At 40.2% G+C, this 27,769-nt stretch overlaps 1 protein-coding gene across 29 annotated transcripts in view; it reads right to left on the bottom strand.

Moving 5' to 3' along the window:
* DNM3 (dynamin 3) overlaps positions 1-27,769 on the bottom strand; it is a 565,868-nt gene that overhangs the window by 20,518 nt on the left and 517,581 nt on the right. For 16 of the 29 annotated variants that reach the window (XR_011532051.1, XM_070591081.1, XM_070591080.1 and 13 more), the window contains 3 exons: positions 15,884-16,048; positions 8,144-8,370; positions 7,339-7,575 (listed from right to left, as the gene is read on the bottom strand). Coding sequence is in view for 24 of the 29 variants with exons in the window: in XM_070591081.1 (XP_070447182.1) it covers positions 7,339-7,575; positions 8,144-8,370; positions 15,884-16,048 (629 nt within the window). In the remaining 5 variants the exon portion in view is untranslated. Of the gene's footprint in view, positions 1-2,313; positions 4,924-5,746; positions 7,576-8,143; positions 8,371-15,883; positions 16,049-23,505; positions 25,070-27,769 lie in introns of those variants that run through there. The other 13 variants (XR_011532053.1, XM_070591073.1, XM_070591078.1 and 10 more) reach the window with 5 other exon arrangements.

The raw sequence follows: 27,769 nt of genomic DNA, 5'->3' as shown, positions 1-27,769 counted from the left end.
TCTGAGACCTGAAAAGCAGCCAGAAGGAAAAGAAAGTGCCACGCCATGAGGAGGCTGCCTCAATTCCTTGTGACTCTAGACTTCGCCCTAGGTAGGAATTCTATTTTTGATCAGAGTCACCCTGTGACCTAAACTTCATCTAAATACTGGTAATGTGGCATCAATACACACGCAGATTCTCTCAAACCCAACGCCCTTCCAACACCACCCCCCTCCCGCCACAGTTAAAAATACTGGCCAGACCAAAAGTGTAATATTCCTTTGGCCACAGCACTTGGTAAGCCAGATGGATTTCATTTGGCAACTAAAGGGTGCAAATATGTGTTTAGATTCAGAGGTTCCCCCAGACAACGATTACAATACGTTGGCTTGAGTAAGCTAAAGGATTTCAATTTTGGGCATTTCAAAATTCTATGTTTAAGCAGCAATAAAGTTATGACAAGCAGCCAAACATCATCAAGCCCTCAGCTAAATCCTCAACTTCTCTCTCATCTTGCTGGAGGTAGGCATTTAAAGCACATTCTGAGTGAAAGATGCAGCATTTCCATGTTCACGTTTAATTTCCTGGCTATTTATCAGCTAAAACAACTCTAGTAAGCTAAATTTCCTTTCTAATCTTTCAGAGTAGCTGATAAGTCAGAGGGAAGGAAGAAGCGCCCAGCAGCCTATTCTTGCAGTTTGCTGCTTGGATAAAATTTAGAGCTGAAAGAGCCATGGATCATGTTGTGCCATGAATCTCTGAAGTCATTGATAAACACGCCATCTAACCATAACTGTCTGAGTGGGAAGGTTTTTTCCCTGTAAAATCATTCTTTTCCTACAGCAAGGGAGACAAAAGAGGGCAGCCATGAAATAGAAGTACTAGCCTGGGTGTGTCTGTCTGCTTAAACTGGGTGGAATTTTTTTTCTTTTCTGTTCTTTTCTTTGAGCTGACATCAACTTGTATATAGGAACATTCAGCAGATTCCAACTGGTGACAGTTTGCTGCTGACTTGCCACAGGAAGAATAATAATCATTTACTGTGCATTTTTCACTGGTCAGTGGCTCCTTTGCCAGACTCCTGTCTTGGCTGTCTTCCTCTATCAATCAGGTGAAACTCTGGACAGGGCTGGGTACCCTGAGACTCAGAAAGCCTTTCCCTGCAATGGTTGAAGCTTGGCAATTTAGAACCCCAAAGAGAACAATGACAGACCCATTTGCTATTATTTGTCATAAGACGTGAAAGCAGTGTGTTTGGTTAACTTAATGCCAGTTAGCACTGGTGAACAGCGGCATATTGTTATATTTACGCTGCCTGCCGCCTGCCTGCATTTATGCTGTGTGTACTTTGCCTCATGTAGATCCTTTCTTAGTTTCCTTTTCCTCTTACCATGCGGCAACACTGGATGTTGGGAAAGCAGGATAAGGGACACACTGAAAACGGAAAGACAATCTGAAGTCTACCTTGCCACATCTGTAAAGCTCCTAAATTCTGATCTTTAGAACACTTGCAGTGCTGTTCCTGGGCCTCACCTAAACAGACTGCCAGTCATTCTACCTGCTGCAGGATGGAGATGTTTGTGTAAGGTAGAGTCAAGTTTGTGAGACCCAAGAAGGAAACCACCAGACTAATTTTACTTTCACTTAAACCAGATTGAAACCAAGACCCGAAGAATGAAAAACTTTCACGTTAACCATCGATTCACCTCAGTGCAATATTATGTTTCAACCAGCATCACTGTGGAATTTGAATGACTTTTGACGGGATGTCTAATTGAGGGGCTTAAATTAAAGTGGACATTTTCTTTAATGAACAGCTTGTGGTCAAAGTTTCTGTTTTTATTAAACTATAGTAAGCACTATGACAACACATGTTAAAACTTCAAAAAATTATTAATTACATTTGGGATTTCAGTAACAAATCTGAAACATAGTAGCCTCATGAGATGCCTTAAATATTAAGAATCAGAAAGATACCTCAAAGTTGTTTCTATTCTTAGCCATTATACTTTTTAAAAAAAATCTCTGCTTGAGGCCAGCCCAGTGGTGTAGTGGTCAAGTTCGTGTGCTCGGTTTTGGCAGCCTGGGGTTTGTGGATTCGGATCCTGGGCACGGACCTATGCACCACTCATCAAGCCATGCTGTGGCAGCATCCCATATATAAAACAGAGAAAGACTGCCACTGATGTTAGCTCAGGGACAATCTTCCTCAAGCATAAAGAGGAAGATTGGCAATGGATGTTAGTTCAGGACCAATCTTCCTCACCCCCCAAAAAGATCTTTGCTTGAGTTTTAAATCTAGTTACTAAAAATAAAAACTGTTCCCTGAAAAATCAGAATACCTAATCATATATTTATTTATTTGTTCTTTAAAGGGGAAGGATGGTGAGGAAAACAGAAAGCACATGGCTGAAATCAGAAATCACAAGACAAATTCATTTGTCCACATGACACTCAGCTGCTAAAAGAAAGTACTTTTAGAGGGCTGTTGAGGAAGGAGGAAGCCGGGATGTTTCCAATACATGATTGCAGGGGAAATCAGACTCAGGCTAGTCACATAAGTCGCTTAATTGTCCGTGTACCCTGAGCCCACGACTTCAAGGCTCGGCAGCTTCATCCTTCATGGCACCAAACCTTGATGTTAGGGATGCAAAGACATACTCATAAGAATTGTGGGTTTCTCCTTACTCAAAATTTGGGGGACTGGCTGAAAAAAACAAAACAAAACAAGGAGACCATATCCCTAAGTGAAAGGGATTCTATGTTAACTGTCAATTAAATCAACATATAAAATTTGTAAAAAAGACAGAGCACAGCAGGGCATCAAGGTCAAATGTTTAAAACCAGATTAAACTAAATTGTAGAGAATCAAATGGCTTTTACCTCTGTAAAGAAACCAACATGAGTGCATTGATTCTCTCTTTATGTTGAGGGATTCATGTATCTTTTGAAATGGTGGGTTTAGCAGTGAATTGCTGAGAATGTGGGACTGTGAAGAGACTCTTGAGGCAGGCCATGTAAAGTCAGGGAAACTGCCTAAGTCACGGAACAGGCATAAGTGGGCTGCCCTGGGAGAATCTTGATGCTACCCACGGACGGGCCCTGCGGTGCAGACATCACTTCACCATGGGGCTCAGCAGAGTCTCCTTCAGTGGAGCATTTCTTGGTTTCCATGTTGTGTTTCTGTCATGTGGATGAGCTGGAGTAAAAGCCAAATCCTTTCCTATGATTCACTCTTGCCATTTTTAAAAGACACCATCCGACTTGGTGACAAGGGTGGTTAAAAGAAAGTATTGCTATTTTTCAACATTTTTTTAAATAGAAGACTGAGTGATGAGGTAAATGAAGTTTGCTTTTCCTTGGATAGAGACCCTTCCTCCCACCCTTATCCCCTTTTGACCGTTGCAAAATAGCTTAGTCCAAGGGAAGGGGAGAAGACAAATGAGTAAAATAATGCCAGAGTCGGCTGTTGCCAGGAAAAACACACTCTGATTCAGTTAATTTGTTCTGTTAATGTCAAAGGCTGTGATTCCCAATTAACTAATTTTAAGAAGCTATAACCAAAAATAGCTACATCAGGCCTAAAATTAGTGTTTGATGAAGATTAGGATCTCCAAGTAAGAGAATAGGGCCCCTAAAGAGGTGGTGATGTCTGTTTAAGATCATCTTGCTAAACAAGGCCACAACTGCCTGGGATTTCAAACTGGGTTTTAGCCCCTTCAGAGAAGCTGACTGGGGGTGACAGGGGAGGGGGCAATCCAAATATTCTGGCAACAGAAAATCTTCCACAGATCAGACTTGTGTACACTCAGCTTACTAATGACAGAAGCATCCCTACTGGTGAGTCTCTTTGGGATAGAGATGCTCCCCTAGTTCAGGTGGAATTAATTAAAACAGGCATGCAGTTTGCACTATTTCCAGCTCCCTCTCTGAAAGGCTTTTTGCACATAAACCAGAACAGCTTGAGCAGCTGAGAGAAGCTCGGCCAAAAATGACTCCACCAGCCTCTCTCCTTCCTCTTCCTTTACATTGGAATGGAAAGATATAATAATTTTTTTAAAAAAGCAGAACACTCATGGTTTCTGTATAATTGCGAGTGTGCTTGTGTTACATTTTAATAGGGTCAAAATAAAAGTATATGTGCTCTGAAAAGTCAAAATCGTTAACCTGCTAATGAAGTTGCGAATTATCTAGAAGAAAACTACACGCAGGCACAGGCCGAATGGCAGAATCTTTGCGTCTAAAAGTTCAGTTATTGCCTTTGTAATACTAAAGCCCAACAGGGAGCCGGCAGGACATTGCTTGGGCTGTCTTGTCACGTTATGAGTTTCTGGTTTCAGATAAAAGAGGAGAAAGGGCCCTTAAGCAAGCAAAGAACTGAAAAAAAAAAAAAAATCAAACTTCCTTCTCAGAAAGCTAAGAGTTGTTTTCCTGGAGATGATGGATAATGGCATTTCAACTTTTTTTAGTTCTTAATAGAGAAAATGTAGGCAAATCATGGAGGGAAAGAGAATATATAAATAAATAGAACAAGGTGAAGTTTCAGTAAGAGCTGCTCTCAACTCTTTCTTCCTTCCTTTCTTTTTTGTCTCTCTCTCTTTTTCTCTTTCTTTCTTTTGTTTGAAATCTTAAACCCCATTCATTTCTGGCTTGCATTTGGTAGGATTCCTGCTCTGGCTTTTATTGAAAACAGACTTTATGTGGTCAGAATTCTCCATCTAAAGCTAAACTTTAATAGGCATAAGGATCCTGACAGAGTCTTTCTTGCTCTCTCTCAGGTGACACCCCCTCCCCCCAGAGGGATTTCCCTCCCAGTGTGCTGAACTGGCCCTGAAACTTGAAGGCTCAGCACAAAACAACCAACTTTACTCTTTTACTCTGATTTCTCATTTCTGTTTTACATTTGAGACTCTTTGCAAGGCTAGATCAAGTTAAGTCTGGGTCTGGACCTTGAGAATATTCTAGAAATTTTGAAGAACACAACTGTTGTCTTATAAAGTGCAGGCGCATTACACCTGGTGGCTCCCCTTGTCCAGTGTGGGCTACCGATTCCTGCCCGGCTACCTTCTATGCGCCTGCTGGCAGATACCCAGGGCGACTCCACCCCGCTTAACAAACCAGTTTATCATTCAACAGTTGATTTCTCTGAAGGGGACTGGCAAGCCAGCTTATCTGAAACCAAGAGGTAAAGCAGCCAAGCGAGCAGGCAAGACATGCATGTTCATTCCCGAGGACAGGCACCACCAAGTTACTCTGGTTCCTTCTTAGAGCTAAACAGACAAAATAGCCAACTTCAAGACTCCTGGATGGGACTCCCGCCTTCCCACTCCCAACACCCCTCCCTCAGTGGCCTCCATACCTTCCAGGCACAACGGCAGACACTTTTCCAGTCAACCTGAGGTCTCCTAAAACAATAATTTACTCTTGCTTGTAGTGAGGCTCAATGCCAATACTTATATTTTTTTACACGGAAGGAAAAGTCTTTTTTCTACTGTGGTGCCATGGTTCTCAAGGGGAGGGGGGTTTTACGCCTTCCCCCCAACACTGGCAATGTCTAGAGACATTTTTAGTGGTCATGACTGGGGGATTGCAACTGACATCCAGTACGTAGAGGCCAGGATGCTGGCAAACATCCTAAAATGCACAGGACAGTCCCCCACAACAAAAATGTCAATAGCGCCGAGGTTGAGAAACCATGGTATCGTGGCTGGGAGGCGGGGCTCTCTAGTCAGGCTGCTTGAGATCAAAGTCCAGCCCCATTAGGGCCTAGTCGAGCAGCCTTGGGCAAGTTGCTTAACCTCTGGGCCTCCTCTGTAAAACAGATGATATCCTATCCTATTGGGTTGTAGTGAGTATTAAACAAAAATGTACCTGCAAAGCCCTTAGGACAGTGCCTCAGGTACACAGAAAGCACAATAAATATGAGCTTCTGTTTTTACTATTATTACTAGAAATTTAGCTCAAATTTAGTTACAACTAAATGATAAGCCAAACCTACTGAGTTTAGAGAAAAAATATAGATTTCTTTAGAAAATATAGAAAAAATAGATTTGAAAGTACATATGTCCTGTTTGATTAGGACCAAAATGATGATAACAGCAACAACCACAGTGCTTTACAGTTTATCAGATTCTCTCAAATACCTCATCTCTAATGATTTGGGCAATGGCCTTGCTGAATTTGTCCCTGTTTCACAGATGAGGAACTCCTGGCTCAGAGTTAACTGAGTTGCCCAAGGTCTGTGGCAAACCAGATCTTCTAATTCCACATCCCCGCTATTCCTACTACATCCCTTGCTTACAAGTCTAAGATGCCCCTTCTTCTCTTCATTACACCCGACAGCCTGAAGATCAACATCAATGTAAGCTCTGCGATCAGAGGCTGAGGGGACTCAGGCCTCATGGGGGGCAGAAGTCGCTTCTCTTTTTATGGTTCACGTATATAGTAAGGTTTTCCTTCACAGAGTATACAAATATTTTAACCCTCTGAATTGAATTTTTTAAAAATTAGCTTTCTGAATGGGCTAATCTTCTTTCTTTTTAAAATTTCTGATGTTGAGGAAAAACTCCTAATTCCTTCTATTTTCAAAATCTCTAATCATACACATTGTACATATTTTGACTGCAAATGTATGAAGGTGAGACTACACCTTCAACTATATGGGTTTCAAGTTCCACTTATTTATTAGCTATTTCATTTCACAGTTAAGCCTGAAAATCTGCTTACAAATGCCAAAATGTATTCTTCCAACGTACAGTGTTCTGTCTCATTCATGTTTAGTGACTGCACACAGCAATCATGATGGCTATGTTAAAATTTCTATGCATGGTTTTTACAAAAGCAATTGCAGATTAATCAGTCAGATTTTTCCTCAGCCTACATTAAAGTTAAAATATTGCGTTTAAGGGTCATAGTTCAGAGGGCAGATGGATAACATTCCTTGAAGTCCGTGGTTTTCTAGAACTCCTCTGGTAATGGACAAAGTGAGGCCTCAGCTGGTGATTCTCTCCTGACCTAGGGAACACACAGCTTGCAACAGCCCAGCCACGGCTCTTTCCTTTCAAAGCTCTCTGTCACATTCTACAAACAGCTGCCAAATTATCATTCATTTGGAGCCAGTTTTCTTTGGTCCCATTTAGTTTGTGCCAAGTTGATAAAGGAGAGGCTTAGACCACGTATTGGTTTTTAAATGGTGCAGCAGGCTCAGCAATTCCCCCACGATCACCCTCCTGGGTGAAAACTGCAAACGTGTAGGAGAATATGTTTGCAATTTTCTTTTTCAAATAAATTTTGTCTGCCATGCTCTGAGAAGAGAACCGAAGAGCATCCCGCGTGTCCGCGGCGCGCAGACCACTCACCTGGGGACGCTGGGCGGGGCCCGCGTGGGCCGGGACGGGACCTGCGGCGGCGCTCCGAGCGCGTCGCTGGCGCTGGGGAAAGGAGGCAACGGGCCGGGCCGGAAGGGGACTGGGGGCGCCCCCGAGTGGGGCCCCGGGGAGGGGATGGCGGGCGCGGGCCCTCGGCCGGCCGTGGGCCGAGCGAGCGGGGCGCTGAGCGTCGGCCTCCGCTGGGTGGTGGGGCTGGGAGGGGGCGACCTGAGGAAGAGACGACAGCAGGTTGCCCACTCCTCCTTCCTGTTGAGGTCATCCTTCCAGAAAGATTTCATGACTTCCTGACTGCTTTTTAAAAAATTATTTTTTGACTGGGTAACTCAGATACATGTTTCAAATGTTAAAAAGTACAAAAGGATGTGATGAAAACGAAGTTTCCCTCCCTGACCCCTTCCCTCTGTGGAGACAACCAATAGCTTCCTGCGCATCCTTTTAACTATATTCTACAATATTTTCTCTCTCTCTCTCTCAATTCCTTCTCTGTACATAATAGAACACAACGTTCTACAACTTTTTTTTTAAGCTTCACATTAACTTGACTATCCTTTCAGTGCCTTAAAGACCTTACTCTTTTTACTGGCTATATAACGTTCTAGTGGAAGGGTGTATCATGCTTGTTTTTGAAGGGAGTTGGGGTGTCTGACCCTCTCACTCCTGAGCTTGTCTCGTTTTTCCTCTTTTTTCTTTACATTCATATTGGTTTAGGGAAGTGTGCTCGGGAAATGATCCTGGACAAGCCCGGCAGGCCTCGGGTTAGGGGCTGACTTCCTACCTGCGGGAGTGCTGTATCCAGGAGTCGTCCACCGGCGGCGGCGCTGGGGTGAACGTAGTGGCGGTGTTGATGTCGCCAATGATCACAAGGGCTTCTTTAAGGGCCTGGTACATTCGAAGCATCTCGTCCCGGCGCTGAGCCTGCTCAGCAGATTCCTCCATCAGAGTATTTTGGTCCTCTGAAGAATATAACTGTGCTAGGAGCTCTGAATTGATGAAATCTTTAACCTGTAAGGTCACCACAGAAAAGTAAAAATGGGAATGAATGAGCGATCGAATGATAAACTGGCTCAGAGCCTGTGGACAAAGTCCACAGAAGTCCACTCTGGGAAAAGGATGCATCACGCATCTGTTCGCTCTTTTCTTTAGTATGCCGCACCCCTCAGTACTGGTACCAGTAACAGTTTTCCCCTCTGTCTTACGGCTGTTGACACTAAAGGAAGACAAAGATTAGTTGAAAAGAGGGCCAAACCCTGCCCTCGCCAGAACAGGGCCTGTTGGCTGTGCAAGCATTTCCACGATGTCTGAGGCTGCTTGGCTTGGAGACAAGGGAAGGTACCAGGAGGTAAGCAGCAATATTTTCAACAGGAAACCATGAGGTAAAGAGACCCGTGCAACAACACAAGTTACCCATTCCTTGACCTAGCTTTTACCAAAATCACTGCGATACTATCAAGACCCCAGATTTCAACATCATCTCAAAAGGAATTAGCTTCAATAAGTGAATATTTATTAAATACAGAACCTTATATAGTTATGCAAGTTGATTTACAAAAAAGAGTGATACACTCTCTGCTTTCTAGAAATTTACAATAGAAGCTATTTAACAGTGATGAGGACTGATGTGAGGTTCCATAGTTAACAGATACACAGAAACAAACTGAAGTATGAACAATATGCATAAGCCTTCGGGGAGGGGCGTTTTGTAGCAGGATGAGAATGGAGTGGATGCACATGTTGCACAGCACTGATGGAGAGAGCATCAACTACCATATTTCATCACATCTAAGGCAACATGGATTTCAAGACAGACCCCTATCTTATGTGCCACTAAGAAAGGAAAAAACATCATCAATTAAACTATGACAGAATGCCAAGATGTCATTGAGTATAACATGCATCGTCATGTCAGAAATACTAAAAGTGAAAAAAGTGAATGTGAGAATCAATGAAATATTCTATGTTCCAAGTGTTTTCACAAGCTATCTGACTTAATTCTCACCAAATACTTAGGAAACATGTATTATTATCCCGATTTTATAGATGAAGATACTGAAGTTCAGAGAGTTTAGGTAATTTGCTCAAAGTCACACAGCCTTAAGTTGAACCCCAAATCTTCTGACTTGAAGCCAGCACTCTTTCCAGTACTCCATTACCCCACTTTTTTGGGGGCTTAGAAAAGACAATTTGTGTTTAAGTAATATTATTTTAGAGTGGCACAGCAAGAATGCCAACTAACGAGCCTAGAAAAATAAACCAACTTGGGCTTTTCAGTTTCTCTGTTAAAAGAGAAACCCAACACTTATCTGGAGTCACTGGATACCTCTAAGAAAGGCCAAAGGCAACAGAATACCTGTCAGATGCTCAGAACTCCTGGGTTGTAGATAAATTTGTCACTCAGGAGAGGACAAGGGTCTAAAACACACAGCTTCATGATTTTTTGAAGGTACCAAAACATGTAAATAATTCCTCTCATCAGAAAATTCAGCTCAATCATAGCTTCACTGTGGTGAAATAAAAAGTATTCTCTGCACATATTTTCGAAACCAAGAATGACTCAAACAAGGAAGTAATCTAATATACAAGATGTAGTCAGGCAACTGTCCGGTAGAGTAGATTTATGTGTAATTGTTGTGGAAGGTAAATTTGGCCAGGTAACCTGGGGCCAGATGTGAAGGCCTTGAATGCCAAGGAAAAGTGTTTGAACATTATCCATTTGGCAATGGGGAGCCATGGAAGGCTTTTAAACAAGTGAAACAATAAAAGAGAGTTTTAAGAAAGTTAATCGGGCTGTGACGGGACAAGAATTTGGAAGGGTGGTAGTGGAGATAAAGAAATCTGTTAGAAGACTACTGTAGATCATTTATGAGATGATAAGGGTCCAATTTACCAAGTTTGCAGTGGAATAGAAAAGGCGGGCATATATAAATGACATTATAAAGGATAAACCTCCCCGACTTGGTGCTGTTTTCACGTGAAGGGCAAGGAAGAAAGGAGCAAAAACACCTCAAGCACTGAGGTTTGGGTGAGTGGGGACACAGGACATCAGAAGTCAAGAAGGCAAGTCAGATTTGGAGGAAAGACAGTAAATTTGGCTTAAAGAATATTTCATTCCCCTCCTTGAAGATTTATTTACTTCTAAACACACTTGCAGGTACCCAAGGAGTCACGCACATTTGCACAAATCTTCCACCGTTGGGCGTGTGTGTGCACTTGGATAGGTGGTGTTAAGTCCAGACGTCAAACCAGACGCCTTTCCTGGCTGGCATTGACCGTCTGCTGGGTTAAGCTCTTTTGAAGCTTTACATCTTACTGGAGTATCACTTAGAATCTATTAAACACAATTTAAAAGAAGATCCTTCCAAGAATAGATTTAAAGCAGATCTGAATTAAGAAGCAACTGTCAAACAAACCACAAAGTAAAATAAGAAGGCCTGTTTGAGCATTCTGATCAAAGATCTGCCGTGAATCAACTCTTCCAGAGCAAAATGTTACACACTAAACTTGCCACTCTCCAAAAGATTTGGCAATGTTCTAAAAGAACGTGAGTATCATTAGCATGAGAGCAAACGGCAGTACGGCACAGTGGTTAAGAACGTAGCTTTGGAATCGACAGCTCTGAGTTTGAGCTCTGAGTTTGAGCTGACTCCAACACTTACTGTTCTTGGGCAAAGAACTCAGCCTCTTTGAGTCTCAGGTTCCCGGAGTGTACAGTGACAATAATGGTTGTAGCTGCCTCAGGAGCTGTTGTGAGGATTAAGTGAAAGAATGCATATAAATTGCCTAGCACGATGCCTAGCATTTGGTTAGCGCTCCAGAAACAAAAGCTGTTCTTGTTACAGTATAGAGGCTAACCTGGCATTAGGTATGTGGAGGCAGAGGAACAAAGAGGAAGCCATTGCAATGGTGCAGGCAGCAAGTGACACAGTTCAATACAGAGCATGGGCTAACATTTTATTTTGCACTTAAGCAAAATTTTTCCAAGACTGTTCTCCTCCTGCTAACCTAGCTTTGTGATGCTACTGGAACAAAGGTAGGGGCACTTCGGGGAGTTTCCAGACACTTTGGGGACTTTCTGAGCAGTCTGTATGTGAGTGGTACAAATATTTAAATCAAGTATTCTGCAGGACAATTAGAGGCCAAGTGGATCCCTTTTAGATGATAGCATTTAGAAAATACCTAATTACACTTGGATGTGAGATTTGAAATAACATTTATGCTTTTAATTAGAACACCTTAGAACCTATACATCTTTGTAGGGTTCACAAAAAAATTCTCACACACCAAACCTCCTTCCAGTTCAAACTCTGCAGGCTGGATAAACAGGCATTACTGCGCCGTGTCGTTCTGCTCAGTGTAAAGGAATGCGAGGTCATTAAAAACGTTCCACATGTTTTCCTCGCTTTCTGCTTTAACCCTTCTCTAGCAACCTGTAAGATTTTTGCACCTTAAACCTCCTTTGTCTTTATTACTATGACCATTTTAAAGCCTTCACATATAAAAGAGACATTTCTGGGCTTTTCATACAATTAATTCAGTGCCTAAGGAGACCATTGCCTTAAACTCTCTTTGTTTCCAGCTGGGAGGGTCACAGAATGGAACACAGTGATGGCTCTCATTCACGGCAATATGCATATGAAAATTTAATTGAGAAGTTTAAACTTGCTTAGTTTTGGAGAGAGGCTTGGTTAGAACTGTGTGATTCTTTGAGATCTCACAATTCTCTCATTTCTCCTTAAGCCTCCGTTCCATTTCCCAGAGATTTAGCTCTGCTAGAGACCAACGACGTTTTCCTTCTTTAAAAAGTAAAATCATTTGACTCACAAACATAACGTCGAGCAAAACAAGTTAGACACAAAAAAGCACGGCCTGGAGGATTGCGAAGTTCAAGGACAGGCAGAACCAATCCCTCGTGTAAGAACTCAGGAGCGTTACCCTTGGCGGGGAGCAATGGGGGTGCGGGAGCAAGAATGGGCTTCTGGGTCCTGGTCGCGCTCTGTTTCTTGAGCAGGATGCTGAATTCTTGACCCATGGAAACAAATCAATGCTCTGGTATTTAAGATGTACTTTCCCCTCAAATAATGAACATTTAAAAGAACACTACTTAGTACACATTTAAGTCATAGTAAGTTTTGAAACGAGGGCACATGTTACTAATTTTCCACCAAAGCGCCAATGGGCAAGGAGAGTGCCTGTGGATCTCCAGGGGTCCAGGGGTTCAGGCTGCAGCCACACGCCAAGTGTGAAATGCCTCTGGGTTTCATATTTGGTTCTTAAAAAGTTTCATAAAAACTTTACATTCTATTTTGTATTATCTGGGTTTGTTTGAATACGAGGAACAAAGTGAGTGGCACACTTTTAGAATAAAGCTGGATCCACTTTCTCGATTCTCTGATGGAGAGCTTCTGGGGGGGTGAGCTACAGAGAAGCAGCCATCAAAATGTGCTTGCCATGGGGTGTCATGTGTGTGTTAACTTTCAAGTCCTGGACAAAACTCTGCTCTTTGACTGTAGCCCGGCCAGAACGACTGCCTGTCATAAACTTGCTATTTCTTTGTGCCGCTGTTACCTGGTATGTTTAAGCAATGAAACAGCTGCTGCATTTCAATAGACAAAGGCTTACAGTATGTCTGAGGCAAGGCATTTATTGCTGGCTTTAAACTTCTTAAACAATTCCATATGGAGGCTTGAGTGGCAGAACACTTAATGTAAACTTTCAAAGGAAACTACCCACCGAATTCTGAACTTTATGAAGGTTGGCTGAAACATATTCTTTTTCAGACGGCAGAGTCGCCGTTTTCCCATATCAAAGAGGAGAGGCCGCAGCACGGCTTTCCACAGTGATGGTCCACAAACTGAGGACCCCGTGTGAGGCATTTATCGGTTCTGGAGGAACAACTAGCTTTTTCACCCAAAGCCATTGATAAAAGCAGCAGGGTTAAGTGGATGGAATTTAGAATGAGGAGTCAAAGTATTCGTTTTCTGGTTGTGATTTGATGATTAATTCCCTCGCTTGAAGATCTCTTCACTGTAAAGCACCTAAAAATCAGCACACAGGCACGACACAGCCGTGCAGTCGTGTCTCTGTTCCTTGAACTCGATGGGGTGCTTCAGAAAGCACAGAAAGGGCTCTGACGCCCTGTACGTTAAGATGCCACGAGAATATGAGTATGTTTAAAAAAAGAGATTTCTATTTTTACATATGCATACATAATTATATACATAATTTTAAAATATATATGTTATATATAAAAACTGTATTTTTTACATATATAGTAAAAAAGAAGATAACATAATACGCAAAGAAATGCTATCATCCTAGATATGGAAAACTATTTTCTGGTAGATATGAACAGTTAAATTTCAAACAAAGGCAACCGTAATTTCATAAGAATCCAGCCTTACAGGATGTTTTTGCTTTCTCCGTATTCCTATTAAGTCTGTGCTTCAAGCTTTGACCTAACTAAGTCTCCTTCCTCATGACTCGGTCTCTCAAGACAGCTCGCAGAGCCTCGCCTCCGTGGGGAGCACCGTGTGTGTGTGTGTGGTGGGGGGGGTCAGCCATGTCACCGTGAAAGCAAGCAGGCACACCCAGAGGACTGAGGGCGCTCACCCCGGGCGTTTCTTTGTGGATGTGTGGATGTTTTTCTTGAGAAGGTGAAAGTAGGATAGATTTGCAATAGGGTCTTTTTTTTTCCTTTTAACTAATTTGTGTCAAGCTACGCCTCACAGCTATAGACAGGAAGCGCGACTTCCTGTGCTGATGATTTAACGCTGTGCAGAGCAGAGCAGCGTTTGAACTGATGGCAGCACTAATGACTCTCGGTAAAGCAGTGAAAGATAAATGATGCTTAATCAGGAGAATGTTTAAATAAGCAAGTGCCTGGATATACCACGGCAAAACAACCTGAACTCATTTAAGTAAAGTTAAGAGGGTAATTTTAAAAATACACAGACTATTTATTTAGTACTTTATATTTTTCAAAATGGCATATAGTCCCATTAATTATGTTCTCTGACATTTCTGTGAGGCAGCTCAGTGTTCTTCCTGCCGTTTCAGAAGTGACTGACTTCAGCTCAGAGGGGCCAAATGATTTGCTTCAGGTCACACAGCAGGCCATTGACCAAGCAGAAGAATACAATTCATGGTTTCCAAATTTCCAATATTGTGCTTACCTGCTGCTGCTATGTCAAAGCATCCTACTGACCTTGTCTGAATACACGAAATGTGCAGGAAAATAGACTTAGTTAAAAACACGACTCTTCACAGAGTGCTGGGGGCTTCTTACAGTCAAGGAAGGTGTAGATCATGAAGAACAAATGGATTTTCATATTTAGAAATACAATTTTGAAAGGAATCTTGAGTTACAGATAAAGGCTATTTAGAGTTCTTAGATAAGTAGCCATATTAGTTTCTTACAATTATATTTTTTATATTCCTTCCACATATACTATTTTCTGGAACAAATCCTTAAGCCAGGTACTTTTTCTATGATTAGCATTCTACATATGGAGGAAATAGATGCAAAGAAGTTAAGTGACTTGCCTTAGGGTCAACAGTCTGTTGCAGAACCAGGTTTAACATCCAGCTTCCTCCCGACTTCTAGGTGGGGCTCTTTTCAGTACTTTGCCATGTAATCTTTATTTGTCCCAAGCAAATGCTCATAATAGATCATTGATTTAAGTAAGAAGGTGTCCTTAGAAGATAACTAGGAATAAAGCTTTTCAAGTCTCAGAAAAGCCTGCTATAAAACACCGCATTATAACCTATCTTATCTAAAAGATAATTTCACAAATAACTTGTGGTAATTTGTACTTTAATAAAGTAGCCACCAAAAGAACCAAATCTCCCACGTGATTGAAGTATCATAGCCTGACTACTATAAAAATAACCTTGAGGAGGAAGAGATTCTATAGGATGTAGATCAGTCGATGGCTAGTCCAGCAGGACATTTTGAGGTTTGTGGCTATATCATCCTTGCCTTAGAAAAGGAAACTTGGCTGACTTTGTATCCAAGGAAACAGGGCAAAAAGTCCTTTCCCAGGCTAAAATAGCATTCTGTAGTTTTAGAAGTGAAAAGTCACATTAACATATAACATATATGTGTGTGTGTTCCCACGCATGTGTGTATGTGTGTGTAGAAGAGAATCACTATCTTTCGCCTTCAATCTTAAAGTCTAGGAGCCAGAGCATCTGGTTTTATTGCTGTTTTTGCAACTAATTTCTACCCTGACCATAGCTATGGTATTTTTGCTTTACTTTAATGTAAGCAAATTCACACCCTTCTAAAGGAAACAGCCAACAGGGAATACCACATTACCATAGCTCGAAGTTTTATGTTTTCTCTCCTAAATTTTCTTTCACTGGTCAGTCACTGACCACTTGTAATGGAAAATGATGAACCTGGGTAATAGGTATCTCAGCCCTCCAGAAAATAACACAAAGAAACTCAAGAAAATGGGAGCAATTTCCACACTAGGATGGGTTAGAAGTTAAAATGAGACAGTTTACAATCACTTACATTATTGATCATAAGGTGCATTATCGTTTTTGGAATTAGATCTCGGATACATTTGTTGATAATAGACATGTAGGAGTCTACGAGGTTGCGAATGGTCTCCACTTGCCTCTCCAGTTGCGGGTCCATCGAAAAGTTTTCTGCTTGGCCATTCTCATCACTTTCAGTCTGACAGAAAGGAACGAAAACATGGATTATTTCACATTCGTTCAGAAGAAAAAAAACACCATACATCATCAGATGACCAACTTCCATTTACTGTATTTGGCGTTACACTACTAGATGGTAAAATCTTTATCTCATTGCACATCCGTTAATTCTGAAAAGAGATCAGAAGCATGCGGTTATTATTCTACTTTTCACCTGCCACAATCTAGGAAAAGCAAGTATTCTAATTCTGAATGAATGTTGAGATGACTATCCAGATAAACAGTGCACTTAACAACATACCTCCAGAGAACAATCTAATCTTAAGCCATTTGCAAGCTGGCCAGAGAACTGAATCCAAACATAGGCTGCAGATGTAAACCTCTGGGAGGTGTCTCCAGGGATTCCAGACCTTAGAAATAACCTTGTTGTTGTTCCGGAACTCCTAGGTCTGTTCTGGAATGGATCAGCATTTGGATCAGCCCAGACTTAAAACTAAATCTCCCAGGCCTGGCCTGAAGCCAAAATAAGAGATCTAGAGGATAATTCATTTCTCCATGCACTTGCTGGAATTTGTTATGTAAATGCATGCTTCTGTCATCACTACCAAAGGCTGGCTCCATTGCGAAAAACCTACAATTTTAACTTCCAACTTGTTATTCTTTGAATAAAACAGAACACATCTATACACAAAGAATTTATTTGTGCAACATGAGAGAAGCATCTGTTTTCTATACTATGGGACTTGAGTTAATTAATTTTGGCTTATCCACAAGAGGCTGGGCTGGAATGGCATCTTCATCATTAAGGGCTGACCTATTGGCTTGGCATTGAAATCAATTTAGAACAAATGGTCTCCATTTCAAGTCAGGTTGAACCATCTAAGCCCCAGAACATGATACAAATATTGTTAGTGGTCTGGCTACTTTCTAGCATTTGGAAAGATTTAATTATGAATGCAAAAAAAAAAAAAAAAGGAAATAATTTATTGCTTCCAATGTGGACATGAAGTACTTTTCTTTGGAAATGTACCTACTTTGATCTGCCAGGTTCTCAATCATGCAATCAGTTCTAGGCAAGGCACTGAGCTAACAAGCTTAAATGGATCTGTAAATGACAAGCTTCTCCTCTGAATCAATATGCATGTGTGAAAGGCATATCTGTAGGCCACAAAATCAACAACAAAGATAGAAATTGCTTCTAATCATTTATATAGGTTTCTCTTGCTCAGAAACATCCAACGTGTTAAAAAAATGTTGAAATATGTGCTCACTCTAAAAGACAGCAGTCATTTTCCAGTCCTGAGAGTATGACCCCATGCTTCAGGGTGACAGCTGGAGGACATTTTTGAGGCATCTTACTGCTACTAAAGCAGGGGAGAGGATTGGAAGTGCCAAAAATGACAGTTGTTCTTACACCATTTCCTTTTAAATGGTCTTTGGTCACTGAAAGAAAGAATTAAATCAAGTCTTGTGTTGTTCTTTATTTTTATTATTAATTTGTGATATAAGCACCGTAGGACCTGGGATAAATAGGAAAAAAGCTAAGACCATAAAGTGGTCAGGTGACGGAAGGACGGTCAGCTGCGGTAATGAAAAAATCAGACCTGTTCCCGAACTTCTTTGCAGAGCATTAGAAACCACTGTGAATGTACTCCACGCTGAGCCCAAATTCTAAGAATCAGTGGTTACTGTGATGTTTTAAGAGTATTGTAGTTGAAAGCGAAAACTTTAGGTTCAAATTCAGGTCTGTCATGTACTGGCTGCATGGCCACACTTCAGTTGCTTGATGTAACTGAGACTCAGCTTCTCCATCTTTAAAATGGGGACACACTTCCCTGGAAAACTTAGGGAAGCTGAATAAGATATATGAAATGACCTAGCCAAGGGCCTCATGGGCACTCCATAAATGCTAGTTTCTTTCTTTTCTTTCCGAATAAGAGTGAGAGAGCTGCTTGATCTCAGCACACATTATGGAAACACCTCCATGTTTTCTGCAAGCTGGTCCGGTTGCCTGGAAGCCTCTCCTCCCACCTGTGAAGACCTTTCATCTTTCAAAGCCCCTTCCGCCATCAGCTCTTCTAGACAAGCTTCCAGTGGCCCTCCGACTCTCTATCCCTCCCACGTCTGTTCTTCATCTGTGTCTTGTACTCACTTTTGTTATTTAATACCCAGCCTAGTTTTATGCTTCTCCTCCTCTTAGGCTCCAGGGCCTTGTTTCTCTCTCCCTTCTCAGCACCTAGAACAGAGCCTGTTGCACTGGAGAATGAGGAGAAGGAGGAGCAGTTAACACTACACGAGTGTTTACCTAAATGAAGGAAGCTGTCCCAGTGCATTTCAGGGTCTCCAAGAATGCCTGCTCGTTAGAGAAATTGGAGACCAGAGAAACTCCAAGGTGATGAATTAGAATCCACTACTATTTGATAATGGTCAAGATGATAAAATGATTTTGAAATTAGGTATATAAATGAGAACGGATGACCTACAGCTTTGAGAGGAAAACATCTTTTGTATAAAGCAACATAAACCTCCATAATAGATACAACACAATTCAGTTTGTCTCTCTGATCTGAAATATACTGGGATTTTGCTATTGTATTTAACAGTAGGGGGTGATAGCATTTCAGCATCTACATACTACCTCTCCTAGAAACATTTACTGAGCACCTACAGTGTTCTAGGTACTGTGCTAAGTACCTTACCTACAAGATCCACACCACAACCTTAGGAGGTGGGTACCATTGTTATTGTCACCCCACAGAAGAGTATGCTGAGGCTCTGAGAGCTGAAATTTGTTCAGTAAATGTAAGAAGAATTCAATATTAAAACAATTTCTTTTTTTCCTTAGGTATAAAAAAATCAAGAGGTATTATGAAACAATGAAACATCCATAATATATGAAGTCAGTTTCACAGATAAAATAAAGTAAAAAGGGTTTCTAGGAAAAAGATGTCATTGAAGTACTGATATTTGTAAAAAATTAATGGTTGAGCCAAAAGAGAAAAGCAGAATAAATAGTATTTATTAAAAGAAACTCTAGGAATATGAAATACTAGGAAAATTATATCACCATCTATGCTTTCATATAGAAACACTGATTTGATTTTTTTGCTGAGGAAGATTCACCCTGAGCTAACATCTGTTGCCAATCCTCCTTTTTTTTTTTTTTTTTTTTGCTTGAGGAAGATTAGCCCTGAGCTAACATCCGTGCCAATCTTCCTCCACTTTATATGTGGGTCACCTCAGCATGGCTGACGAGTGACGTAGGTGCGAGCCCAGATCTGAATCCGTAACCCCCCGCTGCCGAAGTGCAGCACGCTGAACCCGACCACCACGTCACGGGGCTGGCCCCTAGAAACACTGATTTTTCCCACTTCACACTATTCTTAACATTTAGCCTTGCTTTACTTTTTGCATATCAGACTATGCAAAAGATACTGACTTTCACTTTTGAAACCAGATGTAATTAATAAGCAAGGTGTCAGAGTGTATGAAGAACACCGAACGGTTTAATTCTCAACATTTAAAAAAAAGAGAGAAGTGTTCCAGAATAACCAGTAAAACAATTTGAAATTCTCTTCAGCTTTTGGAAATACTATTAGACATGTGTTCGCATTGCAAATCTTAACTATTCTGATTATACCATGGACATGATGGGGTGTTACAGAATTCAGAACGCAAATTTAATTTCTTTTCTGATTTTAGAAAGAAATAAGGCAGTAATTGCCCCTTCTAATATGTCTAAGATGGATGGGAAAAATGTACATAGACGGAATTTTTCTTTTAACTGAGAAATTGCAGAGCACAAACGCTCCCTTCTCTCTAAGCCCACTTCTAACCAAATTCTCTATCGTGCTCTCGTCTGCATGTATACTGTGTATGACTATGTATTTTTTCTTTGTTTAAATTATAGGATTGCAACAGGATTCTTTGCAGGCTAAGCACTGAAGTGACAGCTGTTTATCATTATCCTCATCAAGGGAGTGTAAAATAAAAATAGTAATTTGTCTCTGATCTTCGAGGCAGAAAAGAGTGGTCTGCAAACATTTAACCTTTTATGTGCAGATTCATTGATGCTGTTTACAAAATGTGAAGAATATTGTGAAAACCAGCTTTCTTCTGAAAAGATACAATGGACAGGCCTTCCTATTGCAATTTTTTTTCTAAATAGCTTTTGAGAAATCTAATGCAAATTAAGCAATCAAAAAATAACAACTCAGCACTGCAAATGTGAAATTGTTTAAAAAATTAATAGAACTTTCTTACGAAACTATTTGCACAGTATTCAAGAAACAGGCTATTTTACAAGATTTTAAAGACAATACTTTAACAGGTGAGGGAACGAAACAGTTGAATCAGAAGTAATTCCAACCATATCTTAAACCACCCATTATACAAGCTCTGGACTTGACTGGGATGTCTGCTTTTCCTATGTTTTGTTTTTGTCTCTTTCCTTTCCTTTCCTTACATCTCTTATTTAATATGTCATAGGCTTCTTTGAGGACCATCGAAACCACCTAAATAAAGCTGGTGACTGTGGCTCTTTAAAAGTGGAATAATAGATGTCCACAGTACCCTGGCAATAATGTGTACATAAACATAGTATAGAACTAATGGTGTTGCTGCGTCTCTTCTCACCAATGGAGAGCACTGGATGATAATCTATAGATTGACACGTCATCTTTCCAGATAACCAATGTTCACCCCTTTTGAAGCATCTTATTATTGTTATGCAATTCTCCACTACCTTAAACGAAGAGTAAAAAATATTATTTAACTTCTTCCTAGTGAGTCAGGTCGTCATTATGAAAATACTGTTACCATGGCACTGTAGCTTTGAATTGTCCAGCCCCACATTACGGAGAATGTTTCACTGAAAACCTTTCTCCACTCCCAGTCATTCACTTCCAATTTGCAGAAGCTGGAAAGACAGGCAACCAAACTTGTAAAAAGCTGGGAGAAACAAGCTCCAGAAAGCCTTTGAGGGTCATCTAGGCTGTAGTCTGGTGCTTCGCGAGAGGTCTTTCATTAATGAATTCAACAAATATTTGTTTAGTGTCTCGGGTGGACTATGAGAGATACAGAGGAAGTCTGAAACACACGCCTTGCTTGTGAGCCTATCCTCTGGCAGGGAGAACACGGTGAGAGATAAGTCAGTGAGTCAACGGATATGCCCATGAGCCCAAGGACGGCGGGCTTCAGGGGAGTCTCACAGATGGCAACGCTCGACATGGACCTTAAGTCTCCTTAGGTTGGATGTGATTTCAAAGACCAGAACTGAGGAAACATGTTCATGATTTTATCTCCAGTGCTTAGCAAGGTGCCCTACATACGGCAGGAGCTTCATAAAGATTGTGGAACAAATGAAGAAGAAAACCAACCCAGGCCATTTCCTGAGGGATTGAGTTTCTGTTTCAGAAGAAACCCGAGACTGAGCTCCAGGTAGCTGGGATGATGCTATACAGTCTGATCTCTCGGATTCCTAGAACTGAGTTCTCCACGTAGAGCCTCTTCTTCGCCTGGGCAGGATCAATAACTGTGGCATTCAGATTGCATTTCAACTGGTATAAAGATATTGGTGACTCTGTCTGAGGGTGTCTACAGATTCAGGCCATGATTGTAGTCAAAATGCTGGGAAGCAATGGGGGCATCGATTTGCATCTCCAATCTCCAAGAAACACCCATCATATAGGAGGAAAGGCTGAGCCCAGTCTGACCCAGGTTGGCCAGTGGGGAACCCTAAGTTAGCAGGCAGGACTCTGCTTCATCTGCTTATGTCCTTTTCATTTTTATTCTTCCTTGACTTTTCTCCTTTACTTGTTATTACCTTTTTATTCTCTGTTATTATAGCTTTTAGTCTATTTTCACCTCTAAATAGCATCAAAATAAACATTACAAAACTATGTAAAATTAATGCAGAGTTAAACAGTCATAAAAAAACCCTCAGGATTTTAAAGATACTTGCTTAAAAACAACAACAGGCCTATCTTAATTCTGATGTAGCATTGTATCTTTTTTTCAACTCCCATTCAGCCCAATAGCTACCTCACAGAGCGTATGCCCGTGTCGATGCCAGTGTATGTATAAGTCTAATAAATAACTCGGATGGTGACAGCAAGGAATAACTAGGACTTGGAGGAATAAGGGATGGGAGGACTTCCTTCATATAACTGACAGTCATTGCATTTGCATTTAGGATGTACTGAAACACTTGCTTTTATCTGCAACTAGCAAAAAGAAGTGTGGATAGGAAAATTCTTAGAGAAATCAGAAAACTTACGTACTCTGTCCTGAGGTCCTCCTAGAAGTTATAAAATTCCAATCTAACTTTAAATCTACCTAAAGGCCCGTATTACTTTATATAACAGATAAGAAAAGATTCCCATATCAAATATTTTAAACACATTATTGAACATTGCTATTTAAACAATCTTACTAGGAATTCTTTCTAAAACTATGAATATTTCTTCTTGGGAATTTCAATCTTCATAAACTGAGTTTGCTTACTATAAAACAACAACTTTTCATACAAACATTAAACGGTCTAAACAGAACAATGTAAATGGTTCCTTTAAAAATAACCACTCCCCTCACCACCATTTTTGGTTTTAGATAATATTAGTAATTTTGAATGGGCCAAAATTATTTTTCAAGTATTGACTATTGGGAAAGATATCTGTGTTTGCTTAAAATTTAGCTTTGCTATAAAGAAAACCCTTTTCCTAAAAATAACTGAGATTAGAATCAACTGATACAAAGTTCCTTTTTAGTGAAAAAAAAATCATGACATTTCTTTAAAATAGCAAAACAGGAACTGAAATATTTCCAAAGAGAAAAATCTCCAGAAAATGGAAACAGATAAAATTGAGGCTAAACGTAAAAACAATCTGTGATGGTTAATTTTATGTGTCAACTTAGCTGAGCCCTGGAGTACCCAGATATTTGGCACAAACATCATTCTGGTGCTTCTGTGAGTGTGTTCTCGGAAGAGATTAAGATTTAAATCGGTGGACTTTGAGTACAGTTGTCCCCCCTTATCCGCGGTTTCGATTTCCGCAGTTTCAGTCACTCACGGTCAACCATGGTCCGAAAATGTTAAATGGAAAATTCAGAAATAAACAGTCATAAGTTTTAAATTGAGTGCTGTTCTGAGTAGCATGGTGAAATCTCGTGCTGTCCCGCTCCCTCTCGTCCGGATGTGCATCATCCTTTTGTCCAGCGCATCCACGCTGTATGTGCTCCCTGCCCGTTAGTCGCTTCGTAGCTGTAGGTTATCAGATTGACTGTCACAGTATCGCAGTGCTTGTGCTCAAGTAACCCTTATTTTACTTAATAATGGTCCCAAAGCGCAAGAGTGGTGTCGCTGGCAATTCGGATATGCCAAAGAGAAGCCAGAAAGTCATAAAGGAGAAGCCTCCTTTAAGTGGAGAGGTGAAAGTTCTTGACTTAGTAAGGAAAGAAAAAAATCGTATGCTGAGGTTGCTAAGATCTACTTTTATTACAGTGTATTAATTGTTTTATTTTATTATTAGTTACTTCACTTTATTGCACTTCACAGATATTGCATTTTTTACAAGACCCTCCACCAGTAAAAAGATTACGACTTGCTGAAGGCTCAGATGATGGTTAACATTTCTTAGCAATAAAGTATTTTTAATTAAGGTATATAGACTGGGTTTTTTTAGACAATGCTATTGCACACTTAATAGACTACAGTATATTGTAAACATAAATTTTATATGCATTGGGAAACAAAAAAATCTGTTTGACTTGCTTTATTGCAATATTCCCTTTATGGCGGTGGTCTGGAGCCTAACCTGCAATATCTCTGAGGTATGACTGTATCATTGTTAATCTTTTACTGTGCCTAATTTATAAGTTAAACTTTATTATAGGCAGGTATGTACAGGAAAAAACAGTATATATAGTCATGTGTTGCTTAAGAATGGGGATATGTTCTGAGAATTGTGGTGGTGTTCAAACATCATAGAGTGTATTTACACAAACCTAAATAGTATAGCCCACTACACACCTAGGCTATATGGCTCTAATTTTATGGGACCACTGTTGTATATGTGGTCTGTCGTTGACTGAAAGGTTGTTATGTGGCACGTGGCTGTATAGGATTTGGTACTATCCTTGGTTTCAGGCATCCACTGTGGGTATTGGAATGTATACCCAGCAGAAAAGGGGAGACTACTGTAAAGTGGATTGCCCTCTATATTGTGGGTGGGCCGTATCTAATCAGTTGAAGGCACAAATAGATAAAAAAGACTGGCCTCCCCTAGCAAGAGGGAATTCTCCAGCAGACTGCCTTCAGACTTCATTTGCAACATGAGCTCTTTCTGGTTCTATGGCAGGCTGCCTTTGGATTCAAACTGGAACGACAGTTCTCCTGGTCTCCAGCCTGCCAGCTACCCTGCAGATTTGGGACTTGCCTGCCTTAATAATTATGTGAGTGAATTCTTTATAAAAACCATACACACACACACCCCTATTGGTTCTGTTTCTCTGGAGAACCCTGACTAACACACAGCCTCACTATAGATTATAAAGCAGTATGTGATTCAGTGTTACATGGCTTGGTGGAGTGTATAGGTGCTGTATGAATTCAGAGGAGATGAGGAAGGGCTGTGATGGGGAGTTACACTGGTCCTGCTCTAACGATTTATCTTCACTTCAAAGCATTTTCTGAGGGAGAGAGATGAGTCCAAAATAATCCATTGTCATTCTCTCTATTCCATCACAGGGTCTTGCTATCCCTCCTCCGTTGGTAGACCAAATATAAACTTGGGAAGCCTCTTCTCCCCCACTCTCAGTCCTGGTGGTTAGATGAGACTGCTCTGTCGGGCTGAGCTACTCTATATGCCCATCCAGTCTGGCCTCTGTGATGACAGAGATGGCATGTGACCAAGCAAAGCCAACCACAGCACATTTGCCGGAACTATTAGGAAGGAGAAACTTCCTTTCAGCTGGAATGAAAGCTTTTTAAGAAGAAGTCTGAAGACAAGCCTTCTTCAGAATGAAGAGGGGTCGAAACTGCCTGCAAATGAAGCCAGAGAACAGTATAGTTGAGACGTGGAGGGAGGCAGATATTTGAAGACATCATTTGAGGGCCTCGCACTGGCTGTAACAGAACTATCTACCTCTGAATTGTGCAGTTATATCAGCCAGTACACTATTTTGTTATTTTTTTAAAGTTAAGTCAGGTTGAATTTAATTTTTGTTACCTATACCCTAAAGAGTCCAAATGAATAAAATGCTTAGATATTCATGATGTTCTCCTAGCTTAAAACTTTTTTTATTGAAGTATACTTGACATGCAATATCATATTCGTTTCAGATGTACATTATAGTGATTGAATATTTATACACCTTATGAAATGATCACCAAAAGTCTAGTTACCATCTGTCACCATACAGAGTTAGTACAATATTATTGACTATATTTTCTATGCTGTATACTACATCCCCATGACTTATTTATTTTATAACTATAAGTCTGTACCTCTTAATCCCCTTCACTTATTTCACCCACTCCCAAACCCCTCTGCTCTGGCAATTACCGGTTTGTTTTCTGTATCTATGAGTCTGTTTCTGTTTTGTTTTATTTGTTTTTTTGAGTTTTAGATTCCACGTAGAAGTGAAGTCATATGGTAATTGTCTTTCTCTGTCTTTCCAATTCCACTTAGCATAATATCCTTTAGGCTCGTCCATGTTGTCACAAATGATAAGATTTCATTCTTTTCTTAGGGCTGAATGATATGTGGTATATATCTATGTATCACATCTTCTTTATCCATTCATCTATTGATGGACACTTAGGTTGTTTCCATATATTGGCTATTGTAAATAACGCTGAAATGAATACAGGGGTGCACATATTTTTCCAATTAGTGTTTTCGTTTCCTTCAGATTCCACCCAGAAGTGGAATTACTGGATCATATGGTAGTTCTATTTTTAATTTTTTGAGGAAACTCCAAACTGTTTTCCATACTGGCTGCACCAATTTACATTCCCACTGACAGTGCACAAGGATTCCATTTTCTCCACATCCTCGCCAACACTTGTTATTTTTTGTCATTTTGCCATTTTTACTGGTGTGGCGATATCTCATCGTAGTTTTGATTTGCATTTCCCTGATGATTAGTGATGCTGAGCATCCTCCCATGTGCCTGTTGGCCATCTGTATGTCTTCTTTGGAAAAATATCTATTCAGGCCCTCTGCCCATTTTTTAATTTGGGTTTATTTTTTTGACATGAAGTTGTATGTTTTTATATAATTTTGATATTAGCCCCTTATCAGATATATGATTGGCAAACATCTTCTCCCATTCCATAGGTTACCTTTTCATTTTGTTGATGGTTTCCTTCACTGTGAAAAAGCTTTTTAGTTTGATGTAGTTCTATTTGTTTATTTACTCTTTTGTTGCCCTTACCTGAGGAGATAGGTTCAAATAAATATTACTAACACCACTGTGAAAGAGCATACTGCCTATGTTTTCTTGTAGGAGTTTTATGGTTTCAGGTCTTACATTCAAGTCTTTAATCCATTTTGAATTTATTTTGATCTACAGTGTAAGATAGTGGTCCAGTTTCATTCTTTTGCATGTAGCTGTTCAGTTTTCCCAGCACCATTTATTGAAGAGGTGTCGTTTCCCACTGTATTTTCTTGTCTCCTTTGCCATAGATTAAGAAAACATTTAAACATGGGTTTATTTCTGGGCCCTTTATTCTGTTCCATTGCCCTATGTGTCTGTTTTCACACCAGGACTATACTGTTTCGATTACTATAGCTTTGTAGAATAGTTTGAAATCAGGTAGCATATCTCCAGCTTTGTTCTTCTTTCTCACGATTGCTTTGGCTATTCAGGGTCTTCTGTGGTTCCACACAAATTTAGGATTCTTTGTTCTAGCTCTGTGAAAAATGCTACTCTTATTTTGATAGGGATTGCATTGAATCTATAGATAGCTTTGGGTAGTATGGCCATTTTAACAATATTAATTCTTTCAATCCATGAGCACAGTATATCTTTCCATTTATTTGTGTCATCTTTAATTTCTTTCATCAATATCTTATAGTTTTCAGAGTACGAGTCTTTCACCTCCTTGGTTAAATTTATTCCTAGGTATTTTATTCTTTTGGATGCAATTGTAAATGGGGTTGTTTTTTAAATTTCTCTTTCTGATAGCTTGTTATTCATGTATAGAAATGCAATCAATTTCTGTATATTAATTTCATATCCTGCAAATTTACTTAATTCATTTATTAGTTCTAATAGTTTTTTGGTGAAGTCTTTAGGGTTTTCTATTTATAATATCATGTCATCTGCAAATAGTGACAGTTTTACTTCTTCCTTTCCAATTTGGATCCCTTTTATTTCTTTTTCTTATCTAATTGCTGTGGCTAGAACTTCCAATACTATGGTGAATAAAAGTGGCGAAAGCAGGCATCCTTGTTCCTGATCTTAGAGGAAAATCTTTCATCTTTCACCATTAAGTATGATGTTAGCTGTAGGTTTGTCATATATGGACTTTATTATCTTGAGGTACGTTCCCTCCATACCCACTTTATTGGGTGGGTTTTTATCATAAACAGATGTTTTATCATAAACAAATTTGACAAAAAATTTTGTCAAATGCTCTTTCTGCATCTACTGAGATGATCATATGATTTCTATTGTTGTTTTGTTAATGTGATGTATCGCATTGATTGGCTTGTGGATGTTGAATCATTCTTGC

This window comes from Equus przewalskii, chromosome 23, assembly GCF_037783145.1.
Source record: "Equus przewalskii isolate Varuska chromosome 23, EquPr2, whole genome shotgun sequence".
Taxonomy (NCBI): domain Eukaryota; kingdom Metazoa; phylum Chordata; class Mammalia; order Perissodactyla; family Equidae; genus Equus; species Equus przewalskii.
This window is presented reverse-complemented; position numbering and strand designations above follow the sequence as displayed.